Raw genomic sequence first — 21,707 nt, forward strand, 5'->3', positions numbered from 1 at the left:
AGATATAAAGAATGCCTTATTGGAAATCTTAGCAATATTTCCAATTGTAAAATCTATTGTCACGGACAATGAAAAAGCCTTTTATTCTAACATGCTGAGGTCATTTTTAAGAGATAATTATTCGATTGAGCAATTCTTTATTCCAACTCTTCATAATGAGAGCAACGGTCAAATTGAAAGATTTCATTCAACATTAATAGAAATAGCTCGATGCATAAAAGCACAGTAGCATATAAACGAATCCAGAGACTTGATAAAACTAGCGACACTAAAATATAATAACACCATTCACTCGGTTATAGGTGCTAAACCAGTGGACGTACTTTACAACTGTCCGTCTGAAAATATAATAAAAATAAAGAATAAACTTATTTTAGCGCAGGAAAAAACCTTAGAAAAATTGAATGCAAATAGGATAACTAGAACATACGAACCTGATGAGAAAGTTTATTTACGACGTAACAAAAGATTAGGAAATAAGTTTAATCTGGTTTTTATAGAAAAGATAATCGAAAGAGATCTGGGCACCACTGTGCAAATAGAAGGTCGCAGAATTCATAAAAGCAATTTGCGCTAAACTTAAATTTAGATTTAGACAAATCTTATGTTTTATTTTATTTTTAGATTACTATGCGTAGTAAAATTATCAGCCGCCAGAGTAGTAGACTATACGCAAGCTCATTTTATTGCGGTGGAACAGGGAAAAGCTGCAGTTTATAACGACTATGTGAACCTCATTCACATGACAAATTTAACCAACTATAGAATTATGGCGGAAGAAACAAATAATATAATAGATCAACTTCGTGATAAACCACATCTTGCGAAAATCTTAACCGAACAAATAGAAGAAATTTTTAGTTTAATAAAAACCCTTGACATTCCCCGAAGATTTCCGAGGTCAATAGATTTCATCGGGTCAGCACTAAAATTTATCGCTGGAACACCAGATCACGACGATTTTGAATTGCTGTCCACCAAACAAAATTGCTTGATGGAAAATAATAATAAACAAACTACAATAAATTCAGCTTTAGAGAAGAAAATAAACGAAATTACAGAACAAATTAATAACATAAGAAAAATCGCTTCTATAAACAATGTAATCCCTGACAGGGAAGAAGTTTTATTTGAATTATTTCAAAATAGAAATAATAGAATTAAGACAAATTTAAACACGATTGCACTATCGGTAGTATTAGCAAAAAATAATATAACTAACCCCTTAATTTTAGATGATTCAGAATTAAATAAAATCATTTCAATTGAAAATTTTCCTATAAGTGTGGAAAGCCTACTTAGTGCTGCAAAATTAAAAATCCTACAGAATACTGATATAATTTATTATGTTTTAAGAATACCAAAAATATTTAAATTTTTTAATTATATTAATATTTACCCTGTTATCAAAAATAGTACTGTAGTTAAGTTATCCGTTAACGAAGCATTAAGCTGCCCAAATGTTACATTACCAATTAAGAATTGTATTTATACGGCAACAGCCTTTATATGTCAACCAACATTAGATGCTTGCCTTTCGCAACTACTTAACAACAATACAGCTAAATGTCCAACCGAATCATCTCATCATTTAACTCAAATTCAACAAGTATCAGATGGCGTAGTTATTTTAAACGACGTATTTCCTACCAAAATTGTTGATCAACAAGAAATCGAACTCACCCGTGGCACATACCTGATTACATTTATGGAAACTATTTCGATAAACAGCACGGAATTTTCCACAATCAAAAAAAATTCTCTCATGGAAGCACACCCACCCAAAACGATGAAGGTAAATTATGAGACATACGATGTAAAATTATCACTGCCATATCTTCACAAAATCCATATCGACAACACAAAACATATTAACACATTGCAAGAAGAAATAATTAAACAAAAGATGTTGTGGTTCATTTCAATACCAATAATAGCAATCCTGATTCTTTTCATTGCGATAATCTTTATAAAAAGAAATTTACAACCAAAAATAAATGTAAATGAAATAGTCCAACAATTAAGAAACAGAAGCGAGGACGCTTCAACTTAAGAAGGGGGAGAGTTAAGCAGTGTTGACCATTCGTCAGCATTAATATGTAACAACGATGTCAGCGACCCAGTCCATGCGCACAATTAAAATTGTCGCTTTATTGCAGCAGCGGTTTACGCAATATCGAATTTCATTTCGGTGCAAAGAACCCAAAGCAAGCGCGTGTTGGCATTGTTATTGTACTTAATCAATAACAATAAATTAAATTATAGAATAAGCACAAATAATTTGTAAGGGCAGCTGACATTGCTATTATAATAAATAATAAATAAAAATTATAAATTTTGTAAAATAATAAAATTAATTTGTAAGTGCAGCGCACTAGCAAATTTTAATAAATTTTAGATATACTTCTCAATCGAAAGGGTAACGTGTTTTATTTTAAAAACGCTCCGTGATTCGACTTAAAATAACTTATATAAACAGTCCTTTTCTAATATGTATGTTAACTATTGCTTTTTGCTTGACTTTTACATATATAACGATTAAAGCCGGGGTTTGTTATCATATGTAAGGTTAGGTTAGTATGGCTGGCTGTAAGTCACTCATAAAATTACTGGTTCCATATAGATATACCAGATATTAAATATAGTTACAATTCTGTAGATTTCTAGTTGATAGTCTTGCGAATTTAAAGAGACCGTTAAATATTTAAAGAATTTTTTGAAACTTGTTTTTATATAAAGAGGTTTTTTCAAACAGTAGTGAACTACAACAACAAAAATTTTATTTTTTATATTATTTTAATTAATTGAATTTTTGGCTGACCATACAGCTGTTTCGAGTATTCCCAAATACCCATCATCAGTGGTCTTGGAAATAATTCCTGTGTTTAAATATTCGTAAATAATTTTTTGAGACTGCAAGTGGCAGGAAATGAACTCGTGTCCTGCCAAATTTGAAGCTCAGAGTCAACGCCTCAGCTTATCAGGGCGGTAAATTATTATCAAACACAACAATAACATATTTACTTGAAATCAATTATTTTTTCAGAAAAAAATACTCAATACATACTTTATTCATAATACTTTGCATACATATTTCCTTTGGATTTCCAAAGAATTTATAAAATAAAATTGAGAATTTTTCTGAAATCCAGCAATTTTGTGTCCGGTTCACAATTCCGTTGTAAAGATGGAGTTTCTAGTAATCAAGTAATTTTGCATTATGAAACAAACATTAATAGCTAAAAAATCGCTGGGACATTAAATACTCGTATACAGATCTTTAAATCATGTCAATAACCACTATAGAAATGAGTAGCGTTCCTTTGACAGTTAAAGAATATTTTGTTAGAATATACATAAATTAATTTTAATGTCAGCTAAACAAATTATATGAAATAAAATAAAAGGAGGCAAAATTATGTCTAAATAAATGTAGACTCTCAAATACAACATTGTTTGATAACAGCGATAGAAGGGTTATTCCCCATTGATCAAGAGTTCAATCCTCAAAGAGGAGATATTAAGGAGTAAAGTTTTTAAAAATTGTTTTTCAAATAATTTTCTATGAATTTAGTTATGTTCGAAATTAATTATTTAACAATTTAATAACTGCTGCATGAGACCAAAACTGCTGAAGCAAAATATTTATAAATTCACACATTTCACATTAATTTCATAAAGATAAAAAAACTTACAGATGAAAAAAATAAGTAAAAAGAGAAATTAAATGCCCAATTTTCATTGTTTGTCACGCCTTGCTGTGCCGATAGTTTTATGGGAAGTAGTATGAAAAACTGCTCCAGTAGCATGAGAAGCGCTCCGCGTACCCTTCGTAAATATTTTGTTCGCTCCATGCTCTGCTCTGCTCCTCCGCAAATTGTGTTTGCCGAGCAATTAGCTTGACAATTATCACCTGAAATGCTGAACTACTGCGCTTCCATCATATAAAAGCAAAATGCTATGCACGATTGTTATCACTTAGATGGATATTACAACTGCAGATTGTACCAAGTGAAGAAACGTCTATTTGAGTACAGTTATAAAAATTATAAAAATACGATTCGCTTTCTGAGGACATTCTTTTAAGAAAGTTTAAATAATAAAATGGAAAAGAACACTTTGTGGTTTATTTTTGTGCTCCTTATTGTGTATTTTACGGTGGTGTTTTGTGAAGAAACTGTGAACCAAGATGAAAATTTAAATACTGAAGAAAGTAGTGCTCTCCAAACCGCATCCACAAATTTAATCGATGAAGCTAGAACTAGAAGGCGACATGGATTTTATCGTAAGTAAAGCAATATGAATAAATAAAAATTGAAATTGTTTCATTATTTAAATGCCTTGAAGCATTTTAGTTGTACTGACCATCACAATGTCCAATATATTTTTAAGTCATTATATTCCTTTAGAGTCTTATGTTGACTAACCTGAGACTACTCAAAAAAACAATATTATTTTTATTTTAAATCATATATAGTGTAGTAACTTTATCATGATTTATCATAAAAATTATGATCTTCAATGGAGCAGAGAAAAACAAGTACTAAAAGAGTTAAACTAATGGTTATGACTTCTGAATGAATTAAAAATTGTCCTGAAGAATTGGGATTAATAGTTAACTTTACAACATGTATCTAACAAATCATGAAGAGTATCAAAAAAAAAACTGATCAGACATTTCTTATTATTTGATTTAGATGAATCAATTTACCAGTTTCTTCAGTAACATATATCTAACAAATTGGGAAGATTATCACAATAAATCTGATCTACCTATTAGTACTTTTATTAAAGGTCCTTAACATTTCTTATTATATTGATTGAGATAAATCAATTAATCAGTTTCTTCAGTTTTTTGTTTTAAGCTTTTTTGACTAATATTTTAAAAGGAAAAACTGTGACTTATTGGTTAAATTGATAAAATCGGTATTTAACAGATCTTTTAAGAGCATCACAATAAACCATATATGTTTGAAGTTTTAACCATTTCCAGGAATTTTGTGTAAAAATAGTTATTATAAAAGTAATATACACTCAACTGATATAATTAGAATCAGATTATAGACATTTATGCATTCGCTGCATTTATAAAAAATTATTAATATCTTATAGTTTGTGACAACTGATCTACGATCTGATAAATAGCAGGTATTTTTCCTACCACAATGAAGTAATAATTATATGTGTCATCATAAATCATCACAAAGATATTTTGGATAAAAATCCATATTTTTCTAAATTATTTTCACTTTTTTCAGTAAAAGAAAAAAAAAACTTTTTAATGTAAGCTTTCATAAGCTTATATAAAACAAAACTTGTTAACAAAATTACTTAACTCTTATTTAATTTATCAGAATTGAATTTATTTATCAATATTTCATTTTGATTGAAGAATGCAAAATAAAAAAAAGAAAAGAAAATAAAGCACTTTTTCCCAATCATACTTTTTAAATGAGATTATCACGCTTTTCTTGAGCAACTGCGGGTATCTTAGCAATAAGATAATCAAATAATCCATTAGCACTTTTCACTTTTAATATTTTAAGTTTGATTATCGTTGGCACGATATCAGCCAGATTTGGATTTGGGATAGTTTGACACTTTCGCACAGAATTTTCACAAAAGAAAATGAAAGTGATAATTTGCTAAGAGGTGTTTCGTCACAACTGTAGATGAATCAAATGACTTATCAAATTGATTATGACATATTATACAATAAGCCTAAATAATACACAAAAATATTTTTTTTTATTATTTTTTTCATTTGCTTCTATCTTTTAATTTTCAGATCATCTTTGGGGTTGGCATGCGTTGGCTATTGCATATTGGATTAAAGTCAAATTAGTTATAGTAGCATTTTTCGTTGGTAGTGCTGTATTTGTGGGCTTGCGTTACTTGTGGCCAAACAAATGCTCATCAGATTGGAGCCACGAGGGCCCAATCATCTATGAAAATCCGTAAATAATAAGCATAAATATTTAAATAGAACCCAACAACGAATTTCATGTTTTAACTTTTGCAGACATTCCTTCGCTCACAGCGATCACATTCCATATTCCATAGATCATTCCGAACACAGTGATCATTCCTTTGAAGCTGGTTCTTTTGAACCTTATTCTGCATACGAGAATGCATATTCTGATATTACGCCATCGACTGCGCCAGATCCATCTGATATCCATCGTGGACGTCGCAGTTTGAACAGACAAATACAAACAGAAGAACAGTACGTGTTTTTTCTTTAATTTATTAAATATTTTATGCCCGTATTTTGTTTTTATAGGATTGCAGATTTTATGTTCTACTTTTTGGGGCTTGATTCTCAGGCTTGTAGACGCCGCTTTATATGTGAGATGGAGTTTCGCGCAAAAGAAAACCCAATCACTAGTATGGCATTCCGGGTTGTAGGTAAAGGGTTCTTCAATAAATATACAAATGCACTTAATCGAAATGGCCTGGCAAAATCATTCCAAGACTGCGCGCTTGTGAACCCTCAGTGTGTTTTTATTGAACGTGATTCAAATGAAAACCCTAATACGGAATCAGAGAATGTAACAGAGCCACTGTCTGAGAATAGTGACTTGAATAATGACAACGACCAAGAAGAACAAGTTAACAATGAGTTTGATAACAACTATGATCTCGATCAGGAAACACAAAACAATGAAATTTTAAAATCTGAACGACGTCACAACAATGTTAATCGAAGAGGTTCTCGTTCATTGGATATTGTGGCAGAGCATATTTTAACGAAGCCAAAATTACCATAATTCCATTTTTTTTTAATTTAGTAAATACTTTTATTTATTTAGTTTTTATATTTATTTATTTGTCTTTTTGAGGTTGAATTTACAATATTTATTAAACAAGAAACTTGCCACCAAAAACTTTAATTTAATGTTTTATTTTGAAATCAGATAAAAATTGACTAAGAACTTCGTTATATGCTGCCAACTTAAATAATATAAACATATCTTAGGAGATTATACAGCTAACACAAACATACAATATTACCTAATTCGTTAGAATTAATTACTTAGAACTCATACCTTTTTTGATTTTTTCTTCTTACTTGCATTTATATGATCTGCTAAATGGTCAATTTCTTTTTGGTTAAGCGGTTCTGTTTTTCGTACATCTTTTTTAATTAAATGCGCTTGCTTCTGCACAACATCTTTAACAGCAACACCCACTTTACCCCAAATGAAATTCAGAAAATCCATAGCTATATCCTGTTTGAAAAATGCTATAGCCACTAAAGCTACCAAAACTAATGCTGATATAGAGTTTTGGTTAAGTTCGGTTTCAGCTGTTCGCACTTCTGGCTTAAAGTCAAGTTCGACAAAAACGGAGCTAGTATTTGCAATAAATTCTTCTGATGGCAAAGTAAATGAATACGTTTTATCAGAGAGTGTTGACTTTAATCGGACAATATAATTCTTATGGTCAAGTGGAATGCGTGGGAAAAACACCATAACACCTGGGTTATAACGCGATTTTGTATACAAAGAATCTAAATTCAGACGCTGTAAATAAACTGGTGAATCCGGCGCACTTTTCTTAAACATTTCAACCCATAATGTTTTGTAGTGATCATTGCTTGTGGCTGTAATTCGCGCTGTTACATCTACAAAGTTTGAAACACTGACAGCAATTAAATTGACATCATTTATATCCTCGTTTGTTACTTTTACTGTACGTGAAGGAGGAATGGATCGTTCTACATTTGCATTGATGTTTGAACCTACTTTTGTTCGTATTGTATATGTGCAACCAGGCTGCAGACCACGTAATCGATACTGACCATTGTTTTCGCTAGTAGCTTCTTCCTGGTAATTCATGCAAGTTTCATCAGCAGTTGCTTCCACATTAACTTGACCATAGGGATCACCGTTAAGTGAAGTTATTTTACCAAATACGGAAAAGGCGACACGTTTTCCACTATAACGATTAATAAATTATTAATAATATTAATAAATATCATTTTTTACTTGAATAAAATAATTAATTACTTTATATAAAATATAAAAATAGAATAAAATAAAATAACATACACTAATTCGACTTCAATTGTTTCGCCATCCTTGATTTCAATTATTTTGGAATTAGGCTCAAATTTATATTCTTTCATCATTGGTCGAAGGAAATAATTAGAAGGTGATAATGAATGAAAATTGATGCTACCGTCGATTCCTGTTACCAAATTCTTTCGGTAACTTTCAGCTCCACTAAGTGACAACAAAACACCACTAAGATTATTTCCAGTTTCATCTTTAACCTTTACAATTATTTCGCACAGTTTATGAGCTTGAAAAGATGACGAATCACGTTTGTAATCTGAGAAAACATATGACTCCTTTTCAGCATTCAAATTGTATGCCAAATTTTCATCAATTGGCCCAAACTTGAATTCACCAGTTATTGATGTAAACATAATTTGGTTATTTATATCGGGATTTTGGGGAAAATCTAAAGTAATTTTCACATCTTTGATAGCAGGTACTACTTTTCCTCGTAATATTAATCCTCGAGTTGCTACAAAATTAAATGCTATGTCTATACAATCATTTGGTCCAATTATGTCTTTTGAATGTGGCGTAAAAAGTAAAGTATCACTTTTTGGGGTAATACGTAGAACTTCTTCAGGTCTCAAATGAGTCTCATAACGATAAGCAAATTTTCCATCAACTTTATGTAATTCAGCCTTAGGTTGTATAAGTTCTTTGCCTAAGGACGAAGACTCAACTTCCAACTGTAACGACTCAGCCGTTGATTCTGTTGACAGGACACGTATACCAACTTTATGTGCAATAGCAGTAATTAATATTGGTGCATCATTTGTCGTAAATGATTTAGGGAGATTTTCATCATATAAATGACAACTTTCCACCCAAATGCGGTAGGTGCCATATTTCGATACACAGAATGTATTTACACCGGTAACCAATTTCAGATTATTTGTAGTTTGAGTTTGAGAGTTGGTAGTTGTATCCTGATGTCCAATGTGCGAATATTTTAACTAAAAACAATTACAACTAAGTGACTTCATTTATTTACTATTTATTTATAAAATTTTACCATTCCACGATGGCTAGCTATAATTGACACTTCATAACCAGTTTGAATAAACGACGGTGCCACTTCTGAAGCTGAAGCGACGTTAATCAGAACCCGTGTCGACTCGTAACACATATTTGATTGCGGTATGGTAATTTCATATGGACCAGGTAATATATCCTTAAAAGCATATTGACCATCTATATAATAATAACAATCATGTTTATATATAACAAATAAACAAATAATTATTAAAAAAAATTTACTTTGCGCTTTTGTTATTTGCTTTTGTCCTATTTTTTGACCCAAGTTATCAAGAGACTGAAGAGTTACCTCAGTTTCAGTACAAGAAGTTGGTGAATCAGGTAAGCATTTCACATCTCCATTTAGAGTCGCACGCAGTTGTGAGAAAGTTATACCACTAATAGGATCTGAATTAACTGCAATAGTTTGTTGTACCGGGAAAAATTGTACACCGTTCTGTTTGTCCGCGTCTGTAGTAAGTACTTCGACATTAAATTTTCCTTTGGGTAAATACGTACACCAATCGCCGCTTTTTGGTTTACTTGAAGATGTTGTGTGAAATGTTGAACCCTGTTTAGTTATACCGACTACATACGAACTTTCCGAAACGACTTTGCCACATACTTCAAACGAAGTTGCAATTATATCTGGAAGTGTTGGGGTGGACATATGTATTTTCATTTGTTGTTTATCAAAATGCATCTTAGGTGCTTCAACTTGTATTGTATATGTAGCAGATTTAATATTATCTAAAATATAGTTTCCATCAGCGTCGGTTTTAGTGATTATATTTTCGTTCAATTTAATTGTTGCACCAGAGACTGGCTTTTCTTTTTCTGCTAATACTTTTCCAATAACACTGAAACCTGTAATCTGAAACATAAGTGTACAATCTAACCATATCTGAAATAATTTGTATCGCTTACCTCAAAATGTTCTTTTATTTCAAGTGAATCTTTAAGGACTTCAAATTCCAAAATATTCGGTTTAATGTGCAGCTTTAAATTTAAATTACTTAGTACAGGTTGTACGAGGTATTTTCCAGGAGGTACGCCAATGAATTTATACTCTCCGGATGCTTCTACTTTAGCTAAGCAAATTGATTCCTTTTCATAACTTAGGTTGTTTTGCAGAATAGATTGTTTATTTTGCATTGTACATTTGGTTGGCAATGTTTGCTAAGGATCATACATATATGTGTTACATTATGTTAAGAAAATGCGTTTTTTTTCTAAATATATAAAATAAGATTACTTACACCTTTTCGATTAAACAGTGCCATAGTAATATCCATACTCAGTTGATCACTGCCATCGAAGTAACCTGTTACGTCGAAGCCAGATACAACTAAAGAGTTTTTGGGTAATTCAGTATTACCACTAACTACAACAACAGTGTGTTTGTTTTTTGAGAAATGCCATTTGGAGTGAGTAGCTGTTATAATATATTCTCCAGGAACTATCGGCGTAAAGGAGAATATTCCATTTATATCTGTAGTTGTATGACGTACATCTGTTTTATCTCCCGATTCAAGCTTTACTGAAACTCCACGAGCACCGCTGTTATCAGTGCCGGTAAGTGATACTTTACCGGTAATGCCAAATCCTTTGAAAATGAAATTCACGTCTTTTCCCTGACTGCAAATATCTGTTTTGCCATCAAAATTAAGCTCTACTTGTTGAGGATCAAAACTCCACCCAGGAGGTGGGGAAATGCTTAACAAATAGGAACCTTTATCATATATAGGCAAAAAGTAATAGCCATTTGATGGTGAACAGTCAGTTTTATCCTTAAGTGAGCCATGTTTTGTAAGCCTGCAAATTATTTGTATATTAAACTTATTCACTATTTATAATTAGGTTAAGTCACTTGGCTTATCTTTTATATCCATAAGTCAAATCACTAATTAACACTTTCCAACAAATATTATTAGAGGTTATAACTTACAATTTTATTTCAACTTTAGAGAAATCAATATCAGCGTGGCTTTTAATAAATCCTCCACATCCAAGCACTTCATTCGTATTTATATAATTCAGAAAACAAAATATTTTAATTATTAAAATAAATAAAATTGTTCTTAAAGTACTCATTTTAAAGTACTTTGTTTTCCAGACGTGTGACTGTCAAAAAAGAATGATTTTTAGTTGCACATATTTGTACTGTACAAATTTTGAAGTTACTAGATATGCCTATCCTAACTGTCAAAGTACTGAATACAACAATGATTGTGAGAGTACAATATGCGTCATAAGTGCCGACTGGTTATATGTCTGTACGAGTACTTTTCAAGTAGAAAATAGTTAAATTTCAAATGAGATTGAAATTAGGAAATCTTTTTTCAGAAGAGCAGATTACTCATAAAGAGCAAAAACGTTTTTTAGTAAATAAGGGTAAATTGGTATTTAATTTTAAATTTAAAATCTTTTTGTCTGCTTTTATTAATCAAAATAGTTCTATGTTAAAAAGAACGTTATATTGAATTTAATTAAAATTTAACACAAGTTATTTTAAACATATAATAGATCTGCTCCACGAAATACTCGTAGTAAAACTCAACTAAAGTACAAACTGAGAGCGCAACACAAATAAAGTGCGAAGTTACGCTCTTTATACAGATTTTTATGGAACAGCTTTGTGTAAAGTTTGGTGAGAACACCAGTGCCGCGCAAATAAACAATACAAAAATTTGAATTCAAACCAGATGAAATAAAATGTATGACTAAAATTTGTGTAGTATTTTCAAATTTTGACAGGGATGTTACGCTCACTGAGATGATCTAAAGGTACTACGAGTAGCTCGTGGAACAGACCTAATATTTCGTTGAGAAATTGAAAAATAAATAGTAGGATAGTAGAAGTAATTGCTTTTATGAATATTTTAAAGATTTGTTATAAATTTATAAAAGAGGTATATGGATATATTTTTTATATAATTTGTATGACGCAAAACTTGATTTGTGTTGATTTAACACCATTTTGGGAAGAAATCTATATAAACATGGCAACATATTGTCACTATATTTAATAAATTGGATCAATTTATTTGAACCAATTGCAGAGTTGAGAATTCGAAATTCAAGCGAATTGATAGGAAATTTTATTAAAAATTACAGCCGCGAAAAATAAATGGTTAATAATAATAATGGTTAATAGAGATTTGAGTATAAAGTGGGTTGAAAAGACTATACAAGAACTAACTGTTAAGCGTGAAAAACTGCTTAACCATACAAATGTTGAAGCTTTACCATTTTTAAACACTACACATAAACTGAGATGGTTAAAATGACTAAAAACGATATGAGTTAATATAGATAATTCTGTACTTTATTTAATTTTATATACATTAAATATTTATATATGTTCCTTAATATAATTTAAGTTTAATTCCAGTTTATTAGAAATGAAAATTGTGAAGATAGTGTTAATCATATCCAATAAAGGACATTTAAAATAAAAAAATAGCTATATATTACTAAATAAATTTTCTTCTATATAGTTTTATTTGTTATATTATTACTATTACATACATGCAAATTAATGAGATTATAAGTCCGGTTAAATTTTAAAAAATATTTTATTTAATGAATAGCATTTACATTTAACCATATTCTAACCGTACATGAATCTAATCTAAGTGAGCAATGCTCCTACTTTTATATTCAAATAATCTGAGCTTACAAATAAAGCTTTTCACTCAAAGCTTGCTCAGATCATAATTTAAATTCTAACTTATTCTCTATATTTTCTCTTACAAAATAACTTTCTGTTTTATACTTAACCCTACTAAGTGAGAGCGTGCGATAACATGCATATATCAATTGTAAATACATTTCTATTATTCTGAGTTAACATTAAGGAATCAAAATAGTTCATAACAATTATGAACTACTTCATAATTTCATAATTTTCTTTTGTAAGCATGTCGCAAAAGAACAAATAAAATAAGCACTACTGCTATGGCAACTCTGGACAAAATGGAGATTTTGTTCGGCTTATATATGCAAAACACGTAATAAAATTTTAAGTTAAAATTTCGATAATGAATAAGAATTCTTTGCAATAATAGAAAAAATAACATATTTGTTACGAACAATCATGACACGAAATACGAATAATTAACGAAATTCGTTGACAGATAACTGGAAATTTCGTTGGTACTTCCCAAATCTTTCACAATAGACGATTTTTTAGTATTGAGTTGAGCTGCTTATTAGTAAAACCGTTTCAAAAAGGTTGGACTAAATAAACCAGCAGTGTTGTTGTTTCATATGTTATTTTTAAAATAAGCAGTTGTTCTTTTGTACTATGCTTACAAAAGAAAAGGCCTATTATTAATATCACTAGGACAGGAAAAAAATTCGACAATGTATCTCCTTCATACCGAATATTTTCCGCTAGTATATTATTATTGCAGAAGAATTTATATATAAATTAAAATTTAACGTTAGTTATGATGGAAGTAACTATTTTACTAGCTTTAGTTCAGTTGAACGCTGATTCTACGCTTCAAATTTGGTAGGGTTGAGGTCAACCAATGATACTTGCAGTGTCAAAAAACTATTTACGAATTACATACAAGCAATAATTCCAAGTCCCAATGATGATGGGTACTCCATTCACTATATTTACGTAGTGGACCAAATATATTTGTTAGAATCAGCTTTTCGAAGAATTGTAGTGTAGATAAGTGCTTTATGGATTATATTCATTTTTCGACTGTATAAGAAGTAACTCGTTTACAAAGGTTTTTTATAGCAGATTCTTTGATTATCTGGAAAGTAGTTTACTTTTAAACTGTTTAAGCCATAAAACGTACGCTAAATGGACAAGATTATTTATTAATTATTTCATTTTTATCCATGTTGTTGTTTATGATTGATTATAATTGCGTAAAAGATTTAATTATCTTGAACATGTCGTATCTTATTTGTAGCTCATATATTTACAAACTTCATCGTTTCGTATCCTTAGAACTCAGATTTTTCCAACGTTTAGTTCATGCAAAATGTATGCCTTTCTTATAATTCTCTTGACGTAAGGGTCATAATAATAATATTGTCGGTATATGTAAGTAAAGACAAGTAAAGATGACTTAGTCAATTTTTTTCCTCTTAATTTTATTTATTTATCTCATCACCTTTTCAAGTGTTATATTGAAGTAAAAATGATCATGTTGTGGTATGTATAACACATTTATGTAAAATGATTTCGGATGGCAGATCGCTTTAGATTTTTCTCCTGCACGTTATTGTATTCATAGTAGCCTAAGTTTTTCAAGCTTTCTCCTTCATATCCCCTTTATATGGGATTATAGACACCTTTAAAGTTTAAAAATATACTATAGACTATAGTATTGTATTTTCTCATTTGTTTAAAACTCTATAGAATAACAAATCCTTCGTTGATAAGCCAGAAGTAAATCCACTTATGTGTTGTCCCACTACATATAATTCCATATAAGTCCGGTGCACCACTGCTCGAGTAATTGTTCCTACTGTTATATGGTTTCCCCCTACGGGAAAGGAATTACAATATTTTCAAAGTAGGGGAAGCTTGTCGTAAGTGGTACTATTCTATACAGTACGGGATACTACTAATAGGTAATTAATTTTACATGCGAAATCCTACCGTAGGTGAAATCTGCTGTCCTGACCAATACAGTTCGGTTCCTTTCAACATAGAGTTGCATTTTGCAACCGGAGGCTATCATCCAAAAACACGAAAGGTTGTATAGGCTTCACTTATCAAGTAGAAATTATTTATAGTACTAACTCCCATAAAAGCTCTTGAAAGTGATGAAAGCATTTTAAAAAATCTCAACTAGAATGCTTTATATTTCTCTGGTTTCCAATCACATTAAGAACTCCTTGATCAGATGGATATTGTATGCTAGGTGAATATTGATAATGAAGGATAAAATGCGTTTTTAGTACTTAGACCGGGTATTTTATCAATCCACCTAGTAAAGTTGCAGTTATCAGTAATTTCGTTCAGTTTTGTTTTTTATTGTGGGATATTTATAGAATTGCATCATAGGTCATTTTGATTTCGATAACTCCATCCGGTTTGTTATTGCTTCCTTGCAAGTTAGAAATTATTGCCTTTGTATTCACAGGTATTTAATCTTGGCTTAGCACCTTTTCGTTCGTAATTTTTTTTTTTAAATGACGAGTTTTTTCGTAGAACTTTTATGTTTTCGTTTAATTTTTTGTCAAAAATTTTTTCTTCCTTCTGTTCCTTCCTCTTTTTTTCTTTTAATTTGTTGCTAAAGCGTTAGCTTTCTAGATTGTATTCCATTCTGTTTCTGTAGCTATGAAACAGCTTTTACGCATTACCATCACATTTAAAAATATTTCCAGATTACAATGATGATATCGTTCTCGTGATATCGTAGGATGTCTTATTCTATTTCCTTAAGGTGGCTTAAGGTGCCAACAATGCAATGTTTCTTAGGAAGAACTAGTATTTTCTATCATATAAAAAATAAGCTTTGTGAGATTAATGGTACTGTGACTAAATTTAACCTGTACCTACACACAAATAAGTCGTTCGATCTTAAATCAGACCGACTGATCAAAAAGGTTACGAAATTTGTAAACATTTATTTCGATGTCCTTGTTTTGGTATCAAAAATACATTGATTTTAAAAATAATATATATCATATTTAATGTACTTTCGAAAATATATATTAAAGAGATAAGTTTAGTTATTATATCTCAATAGGTAATTTATGTGACTGTTTATATTACAAAGAACTCAAAGAGCGGAAGTTGAAAAGTGTTTTTATCGCTTCCTATGTTTTTATTGAACCTTAACAAAGAATCACTTTAGGAACATAGATAAATTTAAATATGTATACTCAAATATATATATTATAATACATATACAGAAATTGCTTTTAAGTGAACCATTAATAATTGTAAACTTATTACGACTATACCCAAGTGAAATAATTCATTTTTTTGAAATGTTCCAACAAATTGTATTTTATATAATTGTAGTTTATATACAATTTTTGATAAAGAAGGTTGTTTTTTATTTGATTATTATAAATATGTGGATATATAAAATATAGCAAAATTTACATCATATAATAGATATATTTTCTTGTATAAGAGAAATTCATACTGAAATAATTAAATTCTCTGTCGATTGTTGCAAAATTGTTTTGCTGAACTGTACTATGCTTTAAAATAATACTCGTAATCAAATATTTTTTTATTCTTTCCATTAATTAGATTTGTTAATATGGAATACCATATGAAATACATTCTATTCAAATAAATACATTGTATGCAAACACCGCGAAAGTCGATCAAGACGTTTACCAATGAAAATTGCAATAAAATGGTAAGGCATTAAGCAATTATATTTTTACCTGTCGCTGGATTTTCGTCGGTGCACCTAATTACTTCTAAATGCAGAGTCGGTGTGTTTCATTAATGTCAGACTGGACCTTAACTGAAAATAAAATGCAGAAAATAGAAAAAAATTAGGATATGCGACAGGCGCCACAACCATATTTCAAAAATAGTTAAAGTAAGTTAAAGATTAAGAGCTACTAAAATTTTAGTTATAGAACTTTTAATTTAAATTAAAAATTATTTAAAAAATTAAATTAAAATAATTAATTCAATCCACTTGTTTAGGTTCTTATGTATATATTTATCAATATTAATTTTAATTCATTTTATTTATCATAAAATTTTAATCATAATTTATCATAATTTAAAAATATGTATTTATCAATATATCGGCGATGTAGTTCGAGAAGTAACCTTAAGGTAGGTTGGTTGTTATCTATGGCTCGCACACAAAGACAAATTAAGAGTAACAATATATTTTATATATGTATGTATAATATCTTATTGTTATCATCTCTCAAGTGCATTTGCGTGTGCCAATTTAAATAATGTCTCTAATCGTTTTGTGAATTCTGCTTCTTCTTGCTGATCTATTTGATCTATTTTTTCTATTAGCATGTTTTTGCAAACCTCTCCAGTCTTGATGTAGGTTTTCTAATTTATTTATGCAATGTTTTTGTTCTTTTATTGGTATTCTTGTCTTTTGCAAAATATGATCTATCACTTTCTCTTATCGGTAACTTAACCACGTGCATGTTAAAAAAAAAATTTTAATACTCCCCTATTTGATTGTAATTTACTATCAGTCAACCCACTAGAATGATACCAACAAGATCTTGGTTAGACTTTTTAATGTAATCACTTTGAATTATTTTACAGCGATGAGTTTTAGTTCAGAGTTTAAATAGAAAGACGATAACATATTATACAATTCACTTGGTATTCACAGAAACACATTTATGTATATAACTATTCAAACGTTAGACCTTTTTTGGAGCAAATTTAGTAAACAACAAACAGTCATGCGGACAAATGCATCTATAGAACTTACTAAATTCAATCGGGCGATTTTAGCTTATATTTTCTTTTATTCAATAATTATGATTATTATTAGAAATACAGAAAAACTTCGTATGAGTGAATTGTTTATTTTTAATAGATCTATAACTTTTAGGAAGACAGTTTTTATGTAAAATTAAATCTGTCAGAGATATAAGCAATCAAATATGAATTTCATGGCAAAAATGGTTATTTTCCAATTTTTGGGAATTTTGGGCGCCATTTTCACTTATCTAATTGAACTAAAATTTTACAGAGATTATTTTTTTAGTAAAATGAACCGATTTGGGGGTGCCGTTAACTGATTTTTCGAAAAAAAAAATATTGCCCATATACTTTAAAGGCACCCTAATATATATATTGTATACACATACCGGTGAAATATATATTAACATGTATCTTGTCAAAATATTGTATTGTATTATAATAAAAGGTTATACATTTCGTATTTCTCTTTTGGCAGTATTGTTTCAGTGATCAACGATTAACAAAAAAGTTTCAGATTTTCCTATTTACGATATAGATCGTTTAACAACCATTGAATGTGCAGAAATTCTTAAAAGTTGGCATAAAAATGAATACTCATTTTTAACGTGATGAATATGTCAACAAATAAAATTATCTTAATTAGGGACAAAAACATTCATAAGTAATTTTATAAAAACCATAACATCCACAAGTAGTCATTGTATGGTACCGTATTTAGTCTTATCTCTATAGGACGACGACACAAGCCACAGAACATGTACTGTTTTGGTTTTGTTGCATGAGATGGGTCTTGAAATGTAATTTCCATTTGGTTAAAGTAAATTGGCCACCATGATTATGCATTTTTTCACCACTGGATTGATCATTTTCGACATTGCTAAAGCTGTTGACAAGGTCTGGCATGATGGTCTGATAATAAAAATGTCTCATCTAGGTGTTCCAGGCAGGCTAACTAAGATCAGAGGTAGGTTCCTACGTTGAAGATCATTTCGCACGAAAATCAACAGCGCTCTTTTATCAGTTCGACCTATAGAAGCAGGGGTTCCTCAAGAATCGCCACTTTTCTCCACTTTTTACAATATTTATACGTCCTGTATCCCAATGTTAGGTCCCTCGATACTGGCGTTTTACGCTAACGATACGTGTAAGCTTTACTCGGATAAATGTGCTTTCAACATAACCAACATCCTTCAAGAGTATATTACGTCATCCTGGAGTATTTCCAAAAATGCAAAATAAAAATCCACAACTAAAAAACTAAGACCCTGTTCATTATGCTTAAGAGGAGACAGAACCCGTTAAAAGTGAGAGTGGTCCCTCGACACTGGCGTTTTACGCTGACGATACGGGTATGCTTTACTCAGATAAATGTGCTTTCAACATAACCAAAATACTTCAAGAGCATATAAACGTCATCCTGGAGTATTTCCAAAAATGGAAAATAAAAATCCATAAATAAAAAACTAAGACTCTGTTCATTACGTGTAAGAGGAGACAGAACCCGTCAAAAGTGAGAGTGGCAGATATGGTAATAAACTAGGAGGATACCATTAAATATCTAGGCATCACGGTGGACAAACGTTTCACATGTCTTAAATATGTTTAACTGAAAAGAATTAGCTGTGCCAAAATTCTCCATCACCTCCAACCGCTATTCAAAAATGAAAATCTCAATGCTAAGAACAGGAAGCTGTTATATAACCAAATAATTCGACCGTCACTTTTATATGGGTGTGTAACGTTCAACAAGGTCTCAAACACTACTATTCGACAGCTAGAAATTGCACAAAGCGAGGCTCTGAGAAGACTTTTCAAGGTACCATGGTACATTAGAATGAATGACATCCTCAGGGACCTCAAGATTGATCCGATCAAAAAATACATAAAGGAAAGATCCCTGAAACTATTTAAGAAAACTGACAGGTTTACCAACACAGTATTATCGAATCTCAGAAAGGTTACAGGCTCCTCGGGTATGTGTGCAGATCTGAGGTCAAATATTGCTTAGTCTAATATACAATAATATACAAAAGGTGTAGAAAGAGGTTATGAAGGAACCTCAAAGTTAATTAAAAAATGTTTACTGAAAAAAAAAATATATTCGTGATTCCTTAAAATTTTAATTTACTACAAGAATCATTTTCGAATATAATACATAAGCTAACTACAACTTTTTAAAAAAAACCAAACTTTAATACAATAAAGAAATTATTTTATTATATGTACAATATATCTGTATAATTGTGATCTTAAATGTTACTTCACATTCAAACAGTATACAAATTTATATGCAATATATCATTTGATTATGAGAGTTAAAACAATTATTAAGAGTTCATTACTAAGGGAGGTTTTTTACCCTATGTATTATGTTATTCTTACTATTTTGTATTTAATTGATTAATACAACACAATTAAATTGCATTAAATACATACATACATATATAATAAAGAAAAAGTATTAAAATTTTTGAAATAATTTGAGTAGAAATGCGTATAAAGACAAAAATCGTTGCACTTACATGAGAAGCTATATATCGATACCATGTTACTAGATATATGTATATTAGATATAGATATAGTTTTATTCACTGAGTGTGATTTCACTGTTGTTCAATATAGTAAGATTAAACTACACATAATTATAAAGTCTGTGTAGTAGCAAGAATTATGACTTGATTTAATAACGAGCTCATTTGTAATCAAAGACAGCTGGTGAATGATGATGGACACAGTGATAAAGTATAATTTAGCCTCGAAATTTAGGTAAATATGAGGAAAGGAATTAGTGTCACAGATCACATTTAAAAACCACTTTTTAATTTGAGTATATGTATATATATTTATAAATATTAATATTATATATGAAATATAAAACCAAGTTGAACTCTAAATAATACTGTTTCATCTGGAATATTCAATAAAAATCTAATCATTAACATCAGTAGACACTACGTAAAGCATTTTAATATTTAATGAAATCAAAAATAATATAAAACCAAAACCAAGTTGAACTCTAAATAATACTGTTTCATCTGGAATATTCAATAAAAATCTAATCATTAACATCAGTAGATACTACGTAAAGCATTTTAATATTTAATGAAATCAAAAATACTTAACTTTCTAATTCTTAAAGTACCCGTATAATGTCGTACATTGTATTGTAATTATGACGGGAACCACCCTAATAGCAACTAATTAGTCTTCTATCGTTGGTAGTGAGAATTTTGGTGCCAAAGTAATGAATCGCCGAGACTGTAAAACAATCTGTTTTTGAGAAATATTAACCAAACTACCCGATATCTATTACAAAGAAAAAAGAAAAAAGTAAAAAGAAAAAAGAAAAAGAAAAATAAGAAACTATAAACAAACGGTTAGAACATTGTTTGAATGGTTTTTAAGAGACACAGTCAACATACCATAAGTAACATTGAAAAACACGATCAATGCCAAGGAGGAGCGTAAACAAACAAGTGTGCCATTGTATTTGTACAGATAGACGAAAATTTGCACAGCAATCCCAAGAGATACTCGTACTTGTTCATTCGCTGCAGCCTGTTGAGAACCATAAACAATGTTTAGACTTTGCAGTTTGCGCATATATAAATTGATAATTGGTCGGAGAGAAAATTGTATGGTCTCGTTTGTTCCGCGACGGAAATTTATTTAGTTGTACGCGAGGCATAACCGCGGTTGGGTTGGTTTGAGTGTTAAGATCGAACTGTGTATCGCATCGCATCGAAGCGAATGGAATTAATCAAGTAAATTTTTTGACAAGAATTTCAAATTCAAAAACCTTAAATAATTATATTAAAAAGTGAAAATTCGGCAAACAAATTACACTACAATTCTGAATCTTCTCGAATTGTATATGTATATGGCTTCATATAATGTATAGCAGTAGTATGCACTAAAGGAAAAACAAGTTTTAAGAAACGCTTTTTCAATATTAAAGCAGAGCCCTAGAACGTAAAAAGAAAAAATAAAAAGAGTGAAGAATGATATTTTCTGATGTATGAACACGTTTAAAAAATAACTTAAAATATTGAGTTTAAGAAAAAGAATTCTTTAAAAAAAGGAAAATTAATTTCGTTTTGAAGAAATAACATCCGTTCCATTAAGTGAAAGTACTATCCACTGAGTTTGTAGTACCACGATTTCTTCCCTCTTAAATATTTACCATACCACCCAGCATTTTTCATAGGGGA

General features: G+C 30.1%; 2 protein-coding genes across 2 annotated transcripts; one reads left to right on the forward strand and one right to left on the reverse strand.

The window, feature by feature from the left end:
- The first annotated feature begins 3,716 nt into the window (after positions 1-3,716).
- On the forward strand, positions 3,717-6,834 carry LOC119677806. Its single transcript, XM_038089330.1, has 4 exons — positions 3,717-4,285; positions 5,789-5,957; positions 6,023-6,226; positions 6,284-6,834. The coding sequence occupies exons 1-4, from the start codon at positions 4,105-4,107 to the stop codon at positions 6,768-6,770; spliced, it is 1,041 nt and encodes a 346-aa protein (XP_037945258.1). The 5' UTR covers positions 3,717-4,104; the 3' UTR covers positions 6,771-6,834.
- Positions 6,835-6,862: 28 nt separating this feature from the next.
- On the reverse strand, positions 6,863-11,174 carry LOC119677805 (nodal modulator 1). The gene is made up of 7 exons (XM_038089328.1): positions 11,029-11,174; positions 10,340-10,895; positions 10,008-10,259; positions 9,324-9,954; positions 9,079-9,257; positions 8,055-9,019; positions 6,863-7,941 (listed from the first exon to the last, which is right to left on the reverse strand). The coding sequence occupies exons 1-7, from the start codon at positions 11,172-11,174 to the stop codon at positions 7,044-7,046; spliced, it is 3,627 nt and encodes a 1,208-aa protein (XP_037945256.1). The 3' UTR covers positions 6,863-7,043.
- Positions 11,175-21,707: the final 10,533 nt, after the last annotated feature.

This window comes from Teleopsis dalmanni, chromosome 2 (assembly GCF_002237135.1).
Source record: "Teleopsis dalmanni isolate 2A chromosome 2, ASM223713v2, whole genome shotgun sequence".
NCBI lineage: Eukaryota > Metazoa > Arthropoda > Insecta > Diptera > Diopsidae > Teleopsis > Teleopsis dalmanni.

Coding starts and splice junctions, on each gene's coding strand:
- LOC119677806 (XM_038089330.1), top strand. CDS start 4,105: ATGGAAAAGAACACTTTGTGGTTTATTTTTGTGCTCCTTATTGTGTAT. Junction 4,286..5,788: donor AAGGCGACATGGATTTTATC/GTAAGTAAAGCA, acceptor TTTAATTTTCAG/ATCATCTTTGGGGTTGGCAT. Junction 6,227..6,283: donor CAAATACAAACAGAAGAACA/GTACGTGTTTTT, acceptor TTGTTTTTATAG/GATTGCAGATTTTATGTTCT.
- LOC119677805 (XM_038089328.1), bottom strand. CDS start 11,174: ATGAGTACTTTAAGAACAATTTTATTTATTTTAATAATTAAAATATTT. Junction 9,955..10,007: donor AAATAAAAGAACATTTTGAG/GTAAGCGATACA, acceptor CTTATGTTTCAG/ATTACAGGTTTCAGTGTTAT. Junction 7,942..8,054: donor ACAATTGAAGTCGAATTAGT/GTATGTTATTTT, acceptor TAATCGTTATAG/TGGAAAACGTGTCGCCTTTT.